The 19,279-nt window shown below is 41.1% G+C and overlaps 1 protein-coding gene across 5 annotated transcripts in view; it reads right to left on the bottom strand.

Annotated features, from left to right (window-relative positions):
• Window positions 1-19,279, bottom strand: part of TENM2 (teneurin transmembrane protein 2) — a 742,100-nt gene that overhangs the window by 11,429 nt on the left and 711,392 nt on the right. For 4 of the 5 annotated variants that reach the window (XM_032124698.1, XM_032124697.1, XM_032124700.1 and 1 more), the window contains 6 exons: window positions 17,534-17,554; window positions 13,429-13,661; window positions 11,818-11,972; window positions 10,449-11,323; window positions 4,052-4,227; window positions 2,249-2,484 (listed from right to left, as the gene is read on the bottom strand). In XM_032124698.1, the coding sequence (XP_031980589.1) occupies window positions 2,249-2,484; window positions 4,052-4,227; window positions 10,449-11,323; window positions 11,818-11,972; window positions 13,429-13,661; window positions 17,534-17,554 (1,696 nt within the window). The remainder of the gene's footprint in view (window positions 1-2,248; window positions 2,485-4,051; window positions 4,228-10,448; window positions 11,324-11,817; window positions 11,973-13,428; window positions 13,662-17,533; window positions 17,555-19,279) is intronic. The other variant, XM_032124699.1, reaches the window with a different exon arrangement.

Genomic DNA, 19,279 nt, shown 5'->3' with positions numbered 1-19,279 from the left:
ACCACCCTCAGCAGAAATTTCTTCTGTATACCTAGTTTAAATCTACCCTCTCTTAGTTTAAAGCTGCCACAGCTTGTCCTATCACAATAGACCCTAAAAACGTCTGTCCCCATCTTTTTTATAAGCCCCCTTTCACTACTGAAGCACAGGGGCATGGGCTCCAGCAAACACTCCTCAGAGTACTGCGAGGTGAAGTACTCAGCTAAGAGGTGAATCACACAGAATGCCCACCCCTCCAGGCACACTGGATCTGAACTGGGGCTCCAGGAGATGGCCCTGGTGCTCTGTCAGCTCTGCAGCAGTGCCCTGCTCTGTGTCACTGTGTGCCACAGCTGCCCCTGCTTGCCACCTGCTCCCCACAATGTTCCAACACACTTGCTCTGCTTCATTCACTAAACAATTTATAAAGATGAATTAGAATAAATGAGATGCAAATAAATTCTATGCTTTCTCCCTCGTTTTCAAATTTCATTTTTAGTCCACTCAACTTGTGATAATCTCATAGTGATTTTCATTTAAAAGAGCTAAATGGGTATGTGATTATTGTTACAGGAACTAACACCAGACAATTAAATGTTGAGGTGTTGCTAGATAAAACATTGTTTTGATTTCCATAAACATGATGCAAGAAAACCTATCTCAGGCAAGGCTTCAGCACTAAGATGTGTTTAACTTCAGCTAATTACCACAAGTACCTCTATTAGATTTTTCGTATTGAGAGTTCGGATTACTGCAATTTCATTTCAGCATCCTATTTATTTTTATTTTGAACACATAGTCAAAACGCAGAGCTGATCTATTTTCCACTTCTAATCAACTGCTGCAGGTCAACACATCAAAAATCAATTACACAGCCATGAAATTTAGTCATTACGGATTAGCTGTTAGTCTCATTCAATTTTTTTGTCTAACCTTCCCCCTCTCCCCAAGAAGTACATTCTGAGCATTTGTGAGAGTAAAGAAAGACTTGTTAACACAGCCCTGGAAATTAGATGTTAAGCAATAGGAAAATATAAAAGTTTACAACCAAATAATTATGGGTTTTTTTCTAAGTCATTACATAATTGTTTACATATATTGTATTTGCTATATGATCTTGAACACACTAAACTGTATCTTACGTTCAGTGATGTTGAAAGAATTGCTAAAAGAATGAGGACTTGGTCAGTACTACACTTGTTTTCTGCCCAGTATCTCAAAGCCCTTCCAAAACTGCACATACTGAAGTAGCCCAGTCAAAAAAAATCAGTGAAAATCAGGCCAGCAAAGCACAGAATGGGATTAATCCAGATGCAGCAGATCTTTAATTTGGCAGGTGATGGATTACATGACCTGACTGTCTTCCTTATCCTGTGCTTATGATTTTGTAATTATGGCAATTATTTTCCCATCGTGACATTTGGGAAAGGGAATAAACACAACATGCCTGTCTCAGTGAGTCTGTAGGGGGATTTTACAGCAGCAGCTCAAGCTGTAGTTGTGTTTGCTCCCCAGCACCAGCCGGGATAAGTCTGCCCTGGCAGTTTTACAAGTGCTGAGTGCTCAGATTCCCACCCCCTTGAGAGGCAGAGTGTTCTGCAGGAACAGGGCAATCAAGGGGGAGGCTCTAGAATACATCTTTTGAGGAGTGGCTGAGGGAGCTGGGGGTGTTCAATCTGGAGAAAAGTTGGTTTGGGGAGACCTAATTGCTCTCTACAGGTCCCTGAAAGGCAGTAGCAGGCTGGGGGGCGATCTCTTCTGCCATATCTCAGATGAAAGGACAAGAGGAAATGGCCTTAAATTGCACCAGGGGAGGTCCAGATTAGATACGTGAAAACGTTTTTTTACTGGAAGAGTGTTCAGGCATTGGAATAAGTTGCCCAGGGAGGTGGTGGAGTCACCATCTCTGGATGTGTTCAAGAAGCACCTGGATATGGCATTTGGGGATACAGTTTAGGGCAATTATGGTGGGTCTGGGTTAATGGCTGGACTAAAGGATCTTGAAGGTCTCTTCCAACACTGATGATTCTGTGAATCTGTAATATCCTAGGTATATTTACCAATCTCTTTTGGAATACTTTTAGTAACAAAGCTCTATAGCTCATGGCAGTAGATGATCCCATGCAGCCAACTGAGCTCTCCAACAGTGTCACACCAAAGACAATCCCAGAGTTGTACATTTTTAACAAATAATGTCCATCAAAATGAAAAAATTAATTTTCTGCCCGAAAAGGAAAAGGTGATTATTGTAACAACAGGTTCTACTTACCCTGAGCTTTCTTCCAAACACTGTCACTTTGCCTTTAATCTGCTCCTTCCTCAGGCGCCATTCAATTGAGTTTAAACCATTTTCCATGGGTAGAGAAATATTACATCGTCCTATGGTGGGAGTCACAGTCCCAGCCAGGACATGAGGTTCGCTGTGAAAGCTAATGCTCATGCCATTGGCATACATCACTCTCAAAGTACCATTATTACAGAGCTGGTAGCTGTTCCTCACTTGATCTACAGCAATAATGAAAAGAAAATAATTTAGCTACTCCAGTCATAAAGAAAACATATAGCTTAATTTGATTGGTTTTTTATTGCACTCCTGTTGATGTTAAATGAAGTCAGCCTGCAATTACCATTTACGTGGTACTATGGTGGAAATTACAGATGTTACTGATTCATGTAAAAAAAAGTAGTGTAGCAGTGAGCCTGCAGAGAGATACTGTGTTTATTTCATTATGTTTTCCCTTCAGTCTTAATTGTGAATCAAAATGCACAGTGATATGTGTTGAACCACGTAATTTATTTCTGATATGAACAAAAACTCCTGAAAACTGAACTGCTGGATAAACAACAAAGCATTAAACTCCAGGACAAAAAGAAAAAGAAGAAGATTGCTGGACTCTTTGTAAGTAGGAAGAAGTAAGTGCCTCTTCTTTTTGTTTCCCTCTGTTTAAAAACTGTCTCCAAGCAGAGGCTTTGTACAGAATTACAGTGTGGCTTTAAATCCTCAAGGTGTGAGGCTCCAGCAGTGCAAGCTGGCAGCCACAGTGGTTCTCTCTCCTGCCTCCTTGCCTCCTCACCAGAACCACACTGGCCTGATGTGCACACCCAGCCTCTGGCAGAGAAGAGTTACAGAAACAATCCCGTGCTCCTCTGGCCAAGCAGTTCTCCAGCTGTTGGACACAGCCAAGTCCACTCTCAGCCAGGATGGAGCGCCACAGTGTGCAGCTGTCAGCAACACATCAATATCTGCCTGACAGAAGGACAGCACCTACGTAATTAATCATCTGGTATAAGAGAAATTAAGTCTTTGTAACCAGACCTGTCACAGTAGAATAGTCTATAAATGTTGACATTTATGTCAGGAGGAGACTATTGTTTGATGATGATATTCTCATTCCAGTGACATTTTATCTTAATTAAAAAAGCCCCATCACTCACCAAATTCCTTTCACTCTGTCTTTGATAACTGACTTCACTCCATCAGATACAATGCCTGGGTGGTGCTGGAAAGCTCTACACAAACTCTGAACCTCTGTTGCTGCTGCCTCCTGCCATGCTCAGGCTGTAACACTGTTCTTGGAAGGGCCATCTCTGGCACCACACCATCCACTGCCCTGATTGTTCTACACTCTGATTAATGGCAATGTAAAAATTTGGAAGATTTCTTCTACTAGAAGGTTTCCTGAGCCTCTCCAGAAGGATTTCCCCCCCCAGGCAGCCATATCCAGCAGTCAGGTTGCATCTCTGTGGCACTGAAGTCAGGACCAATTTTGCATGAAAGTACAGAGAAATATGCCAGTGGGTGAGGTGACCCTGACCCAAGAGGCAGTGGCAGGACTAACTTTCCCCAGCAGATAGTGACCATACATACTTGACACAAAGCAGGACTGCAAAATGGCTCTTACCTGTCCTGAAGACCTGTCATTTTAGGAATAAGCTTTATGGGAGTTTTTCTTGCAAACCTTATATGGTTTCCCCCTGCTCATAAGTGCACTAATGACACGAATCGTTAGCGAATTGCTTTCTCAGGCTGTGTGTGTGGTTAGCAGGTGTGCTGAGAAGTGTGCTTTGGTACCTTGAACAACTGTATAGGAAGCCTCCACAGAGGAGAGATTTGTGATGACCGTGACATCGTCATCCCGATTAGAATTCTCAATGTCGATGGTAATAGACTTTTCCATTTCTCGATGAAGGCTAGTTACCACTCCAGTGGGACGTGTTACATTGGTCAGACGCCCTTCATGATCATAGCTAATAGAAAAGTTAGTGAGAGCAAAAAAGCATGAGGATATATGTTCATTTCAATACCCAATGTATTAATAATGCACCACATTAGTGCAAAAAACCCAGACTGAAACAGATTTTCAAGAACATCCTGGCCATATCTATTTCTCTGTTCTTGAAAGAGTTTATAAGGATGAAATAATATTTTTTAGAGATACTGATCTCAACTACATGGGTGCAAATCCAGGCTAGCATATTTTAAATTATTAATTAAATTACTATGAATATATGGAGTGATATTTGGCTCAAACAACTATAATTAGTAAATTAGTCTGCATTTTAATAGTTGCATTTCACTCTAAGGAAGTGGACTTCTGATGGACACTGCAATAAACAATTGCATAAACTGCACATTTGCTTTTGAATACTTAGTGGAAACTAAGTATGGTCTTAAGTGACAAATCAAGGAATAAACTTGCCATAAAGGATTAAAAAAGACATCATCTTGACAACATAATAATTTCATTTAGATCTTATCTGTGGTATTGAACTGCATTTTGGGGTCAGTATTTTGGCTCATAAAGATGAAAGATGAAAAGCACAGGATAGGTTGGAGTTGCACAAAGGGCAGCAGTCAGCACTCAGAATAGACCTTAGAAGATGAGTTAAATGCTCCAGAGGCATAAAGATGAAAAAAAAAAGAAAAAAAAAAAAGAAAAAAAAGGGCTTTCCATTATTTTATTGAGTTAAGTTTCTTTAGAGGTATAAAGGCTGAGGAGGGGGGAAGGAAGGAATGCTGCTGGAAATCAAATCATACCCTTTCCCCCTGTCCTTCAGTATGCTCTGTTTGCTAAAGAAGCAATCCCTTGGATCTTAAGGGTGAGAAATGGGGACCTGAAACAAAATCAGCATTCCAGTCTGACACTCTGCTTGCTGCAATTCTCTACTCGTGCAAGAGTCTCTCACCCAGCCGCTACCAAAGTGCGCGTGCTTCTAGGGAGCAGAAAGGCAAGAAAAAATGTCCTGTGTAGATAAAGGGAAGAGTTTAGGTAGAGATTGAAACCAACTGGTCGTCCTTTGAATGTAGAGATCCAGGGAGCAGGAAGCCTGGAAGAGAACTGGTAAATCCATTGCATTGCCTGAGAGTAACAGAAGAGGAGAGGAGCACATTTAGTGTCATGGAGCTAGCTCAGTTCATTGTAGGCTGTGGTTAGCTGTAAAGATGAAAAAAAAATCAGAGCTCTCAACATGGCTTTACAATTAAAACACTCAATAAACCTCAGACTAGGCCACCTCAACTGTACAGCATATCTAAAAAATTAATACAAAGATTGGCTCCTCAGTTAAGACAAACGAAATATATGACTTTCAAATCCATTGCAAATGGCTGCACCCATTCAACTGAATATTGGGGAGGAAGGAAAAAAATCACCTGTGGAGCAACGAGTCTTACCAGAACCAATGGAAGTATTAGGCAAAGAAGGAAATCAATTAAACAAAGCATCATGCGACCTAAAAGGGACCAATAATACATTGTGTTCATTTAAGTAGTTCAGGATCAAAGAAAGATTAAGCAGCATGATTTTTCTCAATATAGTCACAAGTTTCTCTCCACATATACATATATTTTTATATATATATCTATATTATCACATCAGCAAGGTACTGAATAAAAGATAGTATGTTGAGATAATCTATGAAAGTGGGTCTAGTTAAGTCTTAATAAAGGTCTTCACAAAAAAATATTGAAAATTACTCAGAAAGAATAGCTAAAGGAAGAACTTGATCCAGCCAAGCATCTGTCTGGCAAGGGAAAAGAAAAATGGACAATTTCAAAAATCTTAAAGGTTAATGGCACCCATTAAGAGTCTGTATGTGGTGTGTTTCGTGACAAGCAGAGTGAGGAAAAGAACAATTAGATGTCAGATCTTACAGCAGAGACAGTGGTATTTAGGACAAACTGGAAAAGTCTGTGAGTATCTCCAGTGTGACTCTGCAGCACTCGGTGAACTTCCACAAAAGCGGCTGGTGAAATTCCCCGTCAGCAAATATATTTTAGGCAATGCAAATGAGACATTAATTTAAACTCTTCATTCACATTGCTGGGTTTTTAATTAACCTAGGAAAAATTCCTGGGGATTGCTGTGGGCTACTCACTGGAAATTTCTGTTCAAAATGTAAGGGCAGCCTAAAAAGTAAATACGGATGTGGATGTACAGAGACTGAAGCAGAAAAATGAAAATATTTCAGTGCTATTTCAAGAAATCATTGTTTTACCCCTGCCATGGGGCGTGTTCCTCAGTGCTGGTCATAGATTTGAAATCAGCAACAGTAGAGACTAAAAGAGTTTATAAGCAAGTGATGGATACACTTAACAAAATACATACAAAAGTACTCTCCTTGAAGATCTGCAGACCATTTAGTTTACGAGTTAGATAGATAAAAAAATCACTACTTAAATGATATATACACACTGTGATACCAATATATAAAGAAGGAATTTCTACTTTGTCCATTGTATCAAAATAAAATCTTATTTAAAAAATACCTTAAAGGTAAAAAAAAAAAAAAAAAAAAATATAACAGAAACCTTTCATGTACCACAAAATCTAAGTGAAATATTCCAGAGGGTTTTTTTAAATTTATGTATTATGTGAGAGCAAGTGCTCAGTAGAATACAACACCCAGACATTTCTCTGAATAATAATAAACTATATATGAATTAAATGATTATATATGTCTCTTCTTCATGCCATGAACCTGGGTCTAATGAAGTAAAAAACAAAATTTACAATGAAAAATACATTAATTGACCCTGTGTCTTCTTCAGAAGCAGTCTCTACCTGTTGCAGTCTGTGACACAGCATCAGCCTGGATGAACCAGATCTGATAAGGCAACCTTTACATTTTCAAATGAGGTGGGCTCTGGGTACACTGAAATCTCTGAGCTTTTGTTACTGACTTCACTTAAGAGTAAGGCTTCATCCCAAGTTTTTCCACTAATAAAATTTCAAGGGCAGATAACCTTTCTTAATCCCAGTATCTTAAAAACCAACAAACAACAGCATCTCCCCACTGCTACCTCACCAATACTTTGCTAACTGTGACTGTGACTATCTCCCTTGTCAGCAGGCAAAGGTTTCCCAGGACAGATCTGGGTGACACCAGGCACAAAGCTGGTGGCTGTCTCTGCCAGCCTGGTGGCTCTGAGCTGGCCATGGCCAGCCCATGGCCACACCTATAGCTCAGCCTCCACTGTGGGACACAGCTGAGCACGTGGCACCTTCTCAGGTAGCTACAAGCATCCATGCATCCCTTCAGTGTGCTTGTGACAGTGCCCTGAGGGCTGCTCTCTCTTGTCCACTACTGTGGCCCCTCTATTCCTTAGGCAATTTTTATGAGCAGCATCCCGGTCTCTGAGGTTTGAGTTGTGCTCCCCAAAGCTCGTGGGTGGGAGCAGGAAGGACAATGCCATACCCAGCACTGCAAAAAAGGAGGGACAGTAGCCTCTGACTTCACACAGAGCTGGGCAAGGCACAGATCCACATACATTTACATACATTCCCATCGTCTCTCCCTTGTAAAACTGATTCAAGAAGAAAACTGCAGCATTCTCTCAGGATGCTCCCTAGACCAAGTGGAACTGCTTCAAAGATCTGTGCTTCATGCCCAAGCCAAGCTTAAATTACCCCATGTGAGCCTGCTGGTAGCTGTTCTATTATTGAAGAGCCTTGGCTGTTCCTACTGCAAATGAGCTGCATGCACATGCACAGATGCTATCTATAGAACTCACATATGGAGTGTGCACACACACAAAACCAGCTTGTGTCTGCAGCTCTCTGCATATGCAGATGCACACCTAGATCAACTGCACAAATTTAATTCTGAGAGCATTTTTAGGGTAAAGTTTCAGATAAATGAAAGGAATAGACCCAATAAGGTTAACATGGCACTCCAGTGTCTGGTTGATATAAATGCACTGAAATAAATTTTTCATAAGAACTTTAGCTCATGTAGTATTTTACCACTTAAAGACCTCTGTTCTTTTCCAGTTCTGCTGCCATATTAACAATTTTGAGTGCTGATTATGTCTGTATGAATGCATGAATGTAACTGCACAAAAAACTATTTTGTTGTCCTTATAAATTCTCATTGACTAAATACTTTTTCCATCTTCAATTGATATTAACTTACAGCTACCAAAAAAATTGCAGAATGATGAATACAGAATTTTCTCTTAGGAGCTGTTTCAAAGAACAACAAGAAAACAGAAACCAGAAACCAGCAATGAGTGACTGTGGACTGTGATTAAGTTTGTATATTAGATTTAAATAATGTCTTTATGGTTCTCTTATCTCTGTGCTCTATGCTTATGAGAATGTATGTACAAATCTGTGAGAAAGTAAGTTAATTCTGCTGCCTCATCAAAGTTACTAATTGTCTAAGACAGTACCTCAGGCTGTAATATTTAGAGTTAAATATGGTATTTAACTTCCACTGACCTGAGGCAAAGGTTGTGCATCTTTTCTTATTTGATCTTGGAAAAAAATCTGCAGCCCTATGTACATGTTAACTGATATTTTCAGCTGACATCAGTAAGACATCAAAGCCCCTACCTTCTGTATTTCCTTAGGAATCATAATACAATTTTTCTAATTATCCATGCTAACTTAGCACTTGGTGTGACTCTCGGACACCAGTTCTACCAGTTTAGTAACTGGTAACTTTCTGATGACCTTTTTTAATATTTCATTGATTTTCCACGTAGAGTTTTAAATTACTTTGCTATTTAGTTTTCTATAATTAATTACTGGTGTTTTGAGAAATAACTAATTTATATGACTGAATCTTGGGCTACCTACTGAGGAAAAAACAACAACAAAAAGCCTTCCTAGAAGGGCACCCACATCTCCTCAGCAATAATATGAAGTTTTATTCTGTCTAGTCCAGTGAGCTGTTACGTGAGCTTGTAATCAGCAGGTAGTACCTTCATGCAGTCATGTAACGGAACTGTTTTTGTAACGAATTTGTGGGAAAGAAATAATATTTGCAAAATATTAAGGAGAAACAAGCCACTCCCCACGTGAAGCCCCAAGCTGGAGGAGTCAGTGGTTGGGCATGCAGGGCCCCACGAGAGGGCACTGCTTTCCTTCCAACGGGAACCGACTGCAGCAGTCCGGCTGTGCAGGGCGGACGCTCTGAGCACACCAAGCACAGTTTCCTTCTATTCCTGCATTTCTTACGTTTCCTCTAAACAGAGGAAACAGGTGGCCAAGCTGAAGGCATCAGTAAACTAAGAGGTGTGCACCATTGCTAGTCTGCAACCTTGAAAATAAGCCTGCCATTTAAAATTAAATATAAAGCCCTATTCCTATTTTCTACTCACTGATTTGGGGAATGATATTTATTAATGATTAACTAATTCAGACAAAATATATGGCATCAGACTTGCCATACTTAAATATATTTTTTCAATATGTCATTTAGCTTCTCTTTTAAAAATTGTTTTGATCAAAAAATGGCAGTAAGACTACTAAGAATAGGATAAATATTAATAAAAATCTGACTAGTTTTTCTAGATTTTTAATATACTTTTGAACCTCATCTCTTCAGATGAATTTCATTTAAAGAGGAAGTTCTGCCTATTTAATCTAAACACCAGTGTGCTTTTGGGTTATCTACAAATTATGGAAGTTACACCAGGGGTCTGACAGATAGCTGGGGATCTAATTTCCTCACTTGTCTCAGGAATGAACAATCAGTGAAGTTAATCAACATTTTAACAACCATGAGTAATATACGAGGCTGAACAGAAAGAGAGATAATTTGAGTTCCAAAAGAAGCTGCAGCGTGAGGGTTGCTAGAGAGAGGCAGCTCAGTGTGGGCTGCAGTGGCAGTGCTGGGCTGCTCTGGCTGGGGGCTGTGGGCAGCTGTGCTGACCACAAGGACCAGCTTAACTAAGCTCTGGCTGTGGCACACGGTCCTTTGTGCTGGACAGAGATGAGCTGCCTCAAACTCAAAGCCCGGCAGGGATTGAGGTGGATCAGCACCCACCCAAAGGACCCAGCACAACTGACGCCATCACAAAGCCACTTAACCACGTCCAGCATCGCACTGGATTGAGGCACAATGGCCTTACTCAGTATCAGTGAAAAACCTACAACAAATTGCAGCAGGGTCAGTCTAGGACCTACTCACTACCATTTGAAAAATAAATGTATGCTTAATATATCCAAAAACATTCTTACTCATAAAATGTTGTCCATCCTGTTTCATCACTCTTCGTTGCTAAGAGACCACTGTTTCCATTATATGTCATTAATCCGAGCTCCAGGGTCTGTGTTGAGACCAGCTTGAGTCCACCATTAGTGCCAACAGCCAGCGTGACAATCTGATTATCCGGCATCAGTAAATGGCGGGGCATCCCACTGGCATCCCGACGCACCTTCAAGGAGTTGCCATTGTTGTCCATCACCTCCATGACATCGTTATCGCTGCTATAGGTGAAATTGTACAAGTATTCCCCGGTAACGAGGCTGAGAGTGTACTGGTGAATCCCATCAGCATTGAAGACATACAGCTCCTGTTCTCCTGGAGATGCAGCTTCATATTGGTTAAAGGAATTAAGAATGGGCCTGTTTTTACTGACAGCCCTAATGCGGATATTTCCAAGATCAGCTATGTAGATGGTACCATCTGGGGCCACAGCTAAGGAAGATGGTGAATTTAAGATGGCATCAGTGGCATACCCATCATCCCCAGCATAGCAATTACAGTTGACATCATTTTTGCAATCACAGTCTGAAGCTGCCCCTGCAAGAAGGCATATTTCTCCATTGGTAGTTACCTGGCGTAGCCGATTAATTTTTTTTTCATCTGTCTCACTGATGTAAAGAACTCCTGTGTGTGAGATGGCAATGGCACTGGCTGATTCAAGTGCAGAATGAATAGCCAGTTTGCTAAGAGAGTAGTCTATACCAGGAACCTGGCAGTGCATGGGGCGTCCAGCAATAATGCTAACTTGATGGTTTTCTGTGATCCGTAAAATAACATTGTTCTCTAGGACATAAAGGGAGTTGTCCATGGGATTGACAGCGAGATCAGTAGGCCACTCCAGCCGTACCTATGAGTTGCACAAATTATTACTGTAAAACTCGAAACTGAAAAGTACACTCCTAGTGCTTAAAATTCCACGTGTAACAACAGCAAATTAGTGAGGGGTTTATCAGCGTAAATCATGAAACCAAGTCATGAACAGCAACTATTTCAAACAATGATTTTGTTTTTCAGAAATATTAAAGCTACGTGTAGTTGTAACTTTGCCTAATTGTGTTTCTGTGCAAGAATGAACGCTACATTGTGGAAGCTCTACAATAATTACAGAAAAACAGGCAATTAAGACAATAACTCCCATTATCTCAACCTTATTTCTCTCTAGTTGCATAAATAAACTGTGTTAGCCACAGTAAAAAGGATGGTTCACTCATTTCAGTAACAAATCAAATACGTTATCATCTTGTGCTGCGCGATGTATTTCTTAAGTGGCCAGGCAGTCATCCAAAATAGATGCCCATCTCTTCTAAGGCAGAGAAGAAAATAAATGCAGTAAGAATCTACCTGGGTGACATCCATGCTGGAATCACAGCTGAGAGGTCGAACAGCAGTTAGGTCATTGGAGCCCAGCAGGGTTGATATAATTCCGTTCTGATCCACTTTTCTAATCATAGTGGCGTCAACAAAATACATGAGTCCATACTTATCCACTGCAATTCCTGCAAATATAAAACCCAGGCATCAGTGCAGCAGCAAAGCTCCTGCCTTCAAGGCAGGCTTTGTCTTGTTTACAAGATGGTGAAGTTTGTTCACTTCCCCCGTTCTTTCCTCCCTCCCAACCTGAGCACAGGTCCTGGAACCCTCCAACAACCCATACTTCTGCCAAAGAAATAGCATCGAGCAGGTTTATCCTTCAGGGCTTTAAAGAAAACCACAGAAATCCCCAAACAAGCCAAAGACCCAGCAGAATGCATCAGCTTATTTCTAGATTCACATTCTGTATATTACATAAACCCAAATTAAAAACTGTCTCCTAATTTTACTCAGAAATTTGAGGCATTGCTTTCTTCACCTGAAGAATCTAATGAGGATGAAGAATTTTTAGAAATCTTTTAAAATACCTTCAAAATTTTTTGAAAACTAGCAGGACATTGTATTATTTCTGGATGTTTTTTTAATTCTTTGACCTGTTGCAGTAAAAATACAGAAAGAACATCTGGTGTTTCCACATGAAGACACAGGGGTTGCCAGCCTAAAATAGAAAGGGAAGGTTCAATGCCTGTCACATTGTGAGTCGTTAGAGAGGAAAGGCACAGAATGAAAGGGTGCTCCCTCGGAGGAACACACGGATGCTCCTGCTGTTTGGGAAGGAGGGCAGCCTTTTTCTCACTTGCCTTTCCTGCTTTGATTTGATGCACTGCCTTGTCCATTTCTCAGGCTGAAAATAAAATATTGATCTAAAAAAATTCTGTCTTCAAATGGTTGCAGTGCCCATCCTATTGGGCAGTGAGGGAAGATACAGCTTCATTTTAAAAATTTCTATGTGTTAAGTGGAAGTACTTCCTATACAAAGAAACTGGACTTTCCATTTTTGTGTATCTCTTTGATCATCTAGTTATTTTCAGCCACTCAAAAAAACCTAAATATGTTTGAAACGCCTGGCAAGACACCTGATTGATTCATCCTTACAATTAAGAAGAAACAACAGAGAAAAAAAAGCCTTAAAAAGAAATGCATCCCCAAATCTCTGTATCACCTTGGAAACTTCTTGTCAAAAATTAGAAACTGGAAAGGGCAAAAATCCTTTTATTTTTTTCTCCAACTCTTAAGAAAAAGGAGATACATAGAGGAAAACCTCAGAGAAAAGCCACAGCAAGCAGTTCCTCTCCCCAAAGACTGCATCTCAAACAGTAATCAGTTTTCCAGTTTACACGCTTGCTTCTTGGAGTGAGCAGTACCCTGCTAATTTGTGTTCTGTTCTCCTTTTGCAGCACCCAGTGTCGGGGTAATAAAGTTTGTTTTAACTAAACAAAGCACGAACACTTGCCAATCCACTGTAATTAAAGCCCAGAATAAAAATCACCGAACAAGGAGTGATTTAATTGCCAGATAATTATTTCCACATCCAGCCTAGCTGCACGCAGTCATTTTCTCCGGCTTCTTTTCCTCCTTTACCTCGAGGGCTCATTAGGGTTGCGTCCACTGCCTTCCCTCCATCCCCGCATCTGGCTTCGTCAAAGGGCAGGCACTGCTCTCCTGTCCCTGCCACCACTTCAGAGTTACCAGCAAGGTCCTTCGTGCCCGTGAGGGACTTGACTTTGTATATCCGTCGGCTATTGGTGTCCGACACGTAGAGTGAGCCTGAAACAGGGTCCACGGCCAGATAGTATTTATGAGCGGGATTGTTGCTTTAGAGAAAAAGAAAGCATAAAACAGAAACAGCTGAGCAGTCTAGAAACTTCACAGGCTTTCAGAGCTTGGATACTCATCAGGCACAGAAAGATCTGGAAAGAAAGTCTGACACCTTCGTACAGAGGTGAGGTCTGAAGGACCATCACCTGAGGCCCTAACTTGATTAGGGCCTGGTCAGAGGGATTGTAATTTTAAATCTCACTCATCCTTCTACACTGAACCTTGCACAGCAGAGCCCAATAAGCCAGAGCTGCACAGCAGTCTTTCCTCTTGATCTCTTTAGCCCTTTAGATCTGCTCCAGGTCAATTCTCTTCGGCTTATCTGTTTCCCCGCTACCTTGTTTAACTTCCTTTGGAAGCAGAAGTCATAGGAGTAAGATCAAAGAATCAGCTCTGAGCTACTTAGATTACTTAGTCACAAGATTTGTGAGGTTTTGTATAAATAGGAGGCAGAGACATAACAAATTTATTTCTAAAGCAAATTTGTTCTCATTCATTCTTATCAAGAATCTCATTTACAGCAGATGAAGTTGGTTATATAATTAGAGCCAGAGACCCCAAGCGTCTGACTTTAACTCCAAACCTTCTGTCATTGAAAAACTGGTCCTCAGTTTGTGATTGGAATGGGCGCTCATATGGAAAGCTACTTCTCTTCTGAAATATATGTTTTTTGACAGCTTGTCACATTTTGGAACTACTTTAGCAAATCATCTGCAAATTGAGAAATGTCAATCTTCACAATATATATACATTCACACACACAGAACTGCAGTGCAGAAATATTTTCAAAATCTTGCCTGGCTAGTTTTACTCAGTTTATTTGGATTTTAAGCATGATGTGAATTTTCCAGCCTTTGGAGCCTATTGGTGAGCATAAATAAGGTCAATGGTGGTTTCGAAGCATAGAAGACAAATGAAGACAGGAAGAAAAAAAATGAAGGTTACTTACCAGTAACCAGAGATATTTGCCTCCAAATATCCACACTCCTAGTTTCATGTGGCAAAAGTGCCCATCTCCAAGAGTGAGGATACACAGAGGTAAGTTATGATGGACATAAGCCATTTCTTGATCAGAATCGCTGAAACTACAATAAAGCCACTTTCGGCAGATGGATCCATTGGCACACAAAGGTGACTGTGGTCGTGGGGTCATGACCAGATTTGGAGGAATGAGGAGGCCCCAATATATCACTTTCTACAGGTAATTTCCTCTATGCCAGTCTTTGACATGCCATGGGTTTAGGTCAATAATGGTTTGTTCTAAGACTGTAGAAAGTAGAAAGGAGACTGGTTTGATTGCAATTCAGTTGGCAGTGGCAATAGCATCTGCTGAAGTCTAGGAGTGTAGAAATTAGAGATGAAGAAATACAATAAACAAAAAAATACTGGCAGGTTTATTTCATGCATGGATCTCAAAGTACTTTAAAAAGATGGGTGTAGCACCCATTTTACAGAGGAGGAAACTGAGGCACAGAGAGGTTAAGTGGTGTAGACAAAGTTATGCAGGGAAACTAGTGACATGCTAGTGACATCTAGAGATTAGAGCACAATCTCATTATTCCCCAAATTCCTCTCCTTATCTTCAGCAGCAGACTGCACCTCTTCACTACGCCCTTATCACATTCCTTCTCATCCCTCCAAAATAATGCTCAATCTTCTCTGCAACATAGAAAAATAATTCTTTCCACTTTAGAGATTCCTCCAGTCTCTCAGGTATCTGAGCCATACAAACACCTGCATGTTTGTCATTGCTTTGAAATTCTGCTGTTCTCCCACCACGCTTTCCCCTCACGCTGAAGATCACGCTCTGCTGTGGCACTGTATTTGTATGTGCTGTACTTCACAAATACACCCAAACTTAGCTCAAGGCTGCCCTGCAGCTGGTGCCTTTTGCACGGCCCTTCTGAAACGAGGCACACTCCCCCACCCTGGCCAAACATGGACCTGAGGCAGGCACAGACAGGAGCTGGGCACAGACAGGAGCTGGGCACAGACAGGAGCTGGGCACAGACACTGCTGCTTGCACCTGGAAGTGAGGGCCCTGCTGGACTCAGTGGTGAGAGCTGTACACACAGGGCCCAGGAGAGCAGCAGCCACCCTGCAGGAATGGAAGGGTCTCTCTAGTTTTCACACATGATTTTGCAAGCCTGTGCCCACCTCTGCCTCCCCTCTGCCCTCAGCCAGCCCTAGGTGTGCCCTGCTGCTACCAGGACGGGATAAGAAATGAGTCAGGGTAAAGAGCAATGGCAGAACATGGGCTTATTTCCCTCTCCTCTCCTGCAGTCATGGTGCATCCATGGAGCTCACCCTGCCTTTCTCCTCTGGAATCTCCCCCAGGGCAGTTGTGCCAGGGAGTTAGTCACAAGCTTTGATTCCAGATCAAAGAGCAGCAAGCTGCAGACTTGTTCCATACTCCTTCCCTCTTTCCTGAGCTAGGTAAGGGAACAGATAGTGGAAGACTTTAAGCAAATTTCTGAGGGAAAATGACTGCTGGAAGGTAACATGCACTCACTGTGCTCCCAAAGAATCGATGAGACCATTACCTCCAACAGGGACTTGTTTTATAAATGAGTACTCAATAATTCTCGAACTGCCATCTGAGCAATTAAAGACCTCTGCCTCTCTTTTCTCCTTGCCATTGTAATCTTTCACTTGAATTATAGGAGGCCAAGGGTTGTACCTTGTTTTAAAAGATTTTCCATGGCATTCAGTGTTGCTTAGAGGCCTCTGCCAATAATGTCTGTGCCTCCAGCCCCCCGAGTGAATGTGTGGTCACACCCACCTGCAGCCTCTCTCTGCTCTCTGAGGGAGCCGGGGGCCTGCCAGCAAGTGCAGCTCATTCTCCCTGTTCTTCTCACAGATGCATCAAATTCACAACAGTGCAAAACCAGCTTTTCTTTAAGTTTAACCAAAAGAGAAGCTGTCCAGAGCAAATCTCTAAGCAGCTGAAAAATGAACTAGGCTTAGTTGAAGCAAATGAGGAACCTCCGGCATCACCAATAATCATTAGCAAATTGTGAATGAATTCATCCAGATAAGAATAGTTAGGGGTGTTACACTTACTATGCCAAAATATACTGTTAAGGGGAAATGATCCTGTTTAGTCCAAACCATCTATTGCATCAACTTGCATCACAGAAATGGAAAGTATGGTTTTAAAAGGGTAATGCACAGGACACTATGGAATAGTTTACAAGAGCTGTTCTTGCCCTTGATTTTCTCCAGGGTGAACATCCTCCCTGTCCCAGATGTGGCATGAAAGGAGGCACAAGTGTTCCCTATGCTGCAGCCATCCAGAAGACCTGGTGTTCTCCTCCTGACATCCAGGAAAATTATGCCTCCCTCCTGAATCTCACAGTGACTTCATCTAGTGGTTGCACACAGCCAGCCCCACAGGTTGGCTATTAAATGTGTTTGACATAAGAAATATAAACTAAATTATGGCAAAGGACAGCGGGTTCAGAAAATCATTAATGACCAGAAAACGAGTTTTTGACCTATATGCAGTCATTAGTGCTTTTGTGAACCTTTCTGGCATTTGTGAAAATGCTGTTGTAGTTTACCTTGACCATTTAGACCAATTATAGACACCAGGGAAAGGTGTTTATCTAGAAGTTAGCTTGGGGTTCATTATATTTGCATTCTACTAGAAATTTCTAATTACTTTCAGAACTCATTGGCTGCTTTTTGACAGCATTTCATAATTGCTAATGCTTATCATATTCATAACACACAATTAGCACATAAAAATGTTTCTATATATGGTACATGAAGAACATAACATTACACAAGAAGCACAACACAAAAAGCAAACACAATGAAGCAAACAAACCATATCAAATTATATGGGAAAGAGCTCATGTCTTACCTATGTTTAAACTCTTTATTTCTTTATTGAAAGGGAACAGAAGAAAAAAGAACAAACAGTTAGCTGAAGAATAGATGGTAAAGCAAACATAGTATTTGTTTTATTTTACAAAAGGACACAGGAGAAGATATCTCTTTTCAGCACTAGCCTTAGCTTAGTTTACAGATGAAGAGTGACTGGGAGGGATAGAGCTGCAAGCTAATTCCCTATAGGATACCTCTCCCCCCACCCCCCTCCCCTCATATTTAGGAAACTTTCTGAACCACTGAAAGAATTTTCACATGGAAATACATGTAGCCTGGGGGCTAGGAGTGAGAGAAACTGGCAGTTCTCTGAATACAGAACTGGGCAGGGGGAAGCACTGGGCTTAGGATATTGTCTGCCAGTTGGAGGCAACCTCTTTAATCAAAATAGTTTTCCAACAGGCTATTTCTAGACAAATTTTTACTATGCAGTTTGTTTTTCTCTCCTCCCAGTCTCTAACTGCTTAAAGCAAGATGCTCCCTGGTATCTGTTTAAGCCTACCAAAGCCAACGTTAGGGTAAAAAAGCCCCTTCTAAGTGAACAGTAAGGTACTGTACAATGGGAGATAAACAGCATTAACTGATCCACAGCTTCCTGCCCAGACACAAAGCCAAAGGAAAAGTGCTCTCTACTTCCCACAAGAAAATTAACACATTCTCCGCTCCCACAGCATTTCACTGTGTTGATGTAATTTCCATTTAGGAATAGGCACTGAACAGAGCAAAGAGGTTTGTGACTCCTGAGCTGCAGCAGTCCAGGCACAGCCCCCAACTTACAACCCCAGCGTGAAGCCCAACATGCAGCGCTTGAGTCCAAATTCCTACAGGCCATTCCAACCAGGCACCTTCACAAAGGACAGTGCGAAAGAAATATGCACACTGGGATGTTCTGATGTATAAAGGCACTCGAGGTTTTAAGGGCTTATGTGAAACCAAAATTACATCAGCTGTGCAATCTAAACAAAGCGATGTATTTGGTTTGTCATACTTGTGGATGTACTGGTTGCAACATAATCCAAACTGCTTGATATGAGCTGATGACTCTGCTCTTGTTCACACTGAAATGGCTCAAATCTTCAAACTCTTACCCGTGTAACTCATGCAGATTTCAAGATGAGCAATGAATCACAATTATTGCTATAGTTTGCTGGAATGGACCTTAATTCCCTTTAGAGGAACGGGGAGTAAAAGACATCATAATGTAATCCTGAAGTCTGTAAATCCTAAAAATCTATATGTTGAGTCCTTTGCAGCTGTCCAACAGCACTTACAATGCAGTAGCTTCATTGTTAACTGCTTCTAGTTATAACAGAAGCTAAAGAAACTATGCTATGTAAAACAGACTTTCATAAAGGAGAAAGTGGACAACAGCAGATAAAAGTCCATCTTCTATTTCTTTACTGATGTCCTTTCCAATTTTCCCTGACACATGATGAAAACCCAAGTTCCCTCTCAATCTCTCTCTCAGAAAGAGAAAGCAAAGTACTCACACTAATACTATTGTAAACTTTGAGGCAACATTTTCAAACATCAGGTGGGCTAGGAAACTGTCACTGGCTGATACTGGTAAGTGAGGTGCATAAAAATGCATTATAAGAAGTATCCTAAGCTGAAAATGTTTCTTTTCACCTATAAAGCTGTAGTCCTATTTATGAGAAAGCTAAAAAGATCTGAACAACTTAGAAAAAAAAATAATTAGCATATTCTATATAATGCAGAGTTA

The sequence above is a fragment of the Corvus moneduloides genome, chromosome 15 (genome assembly GCF_009650955.1).
Source record: "Corvus moneduloides isolate bCorMon1 chromosome 15, bCorMon1.pri, whole genome shotgun sequence".
NCBI classification, from domain to species: domain Eukaryota; kingdom Metazoa; phylum Chordata; class Aves; order Passeriformes; family Corvidae; genus Corvus; species Corvus moneduloides.
This window is presented reverse-complemented; position numbering and strand designations above follow the sequence as displayed.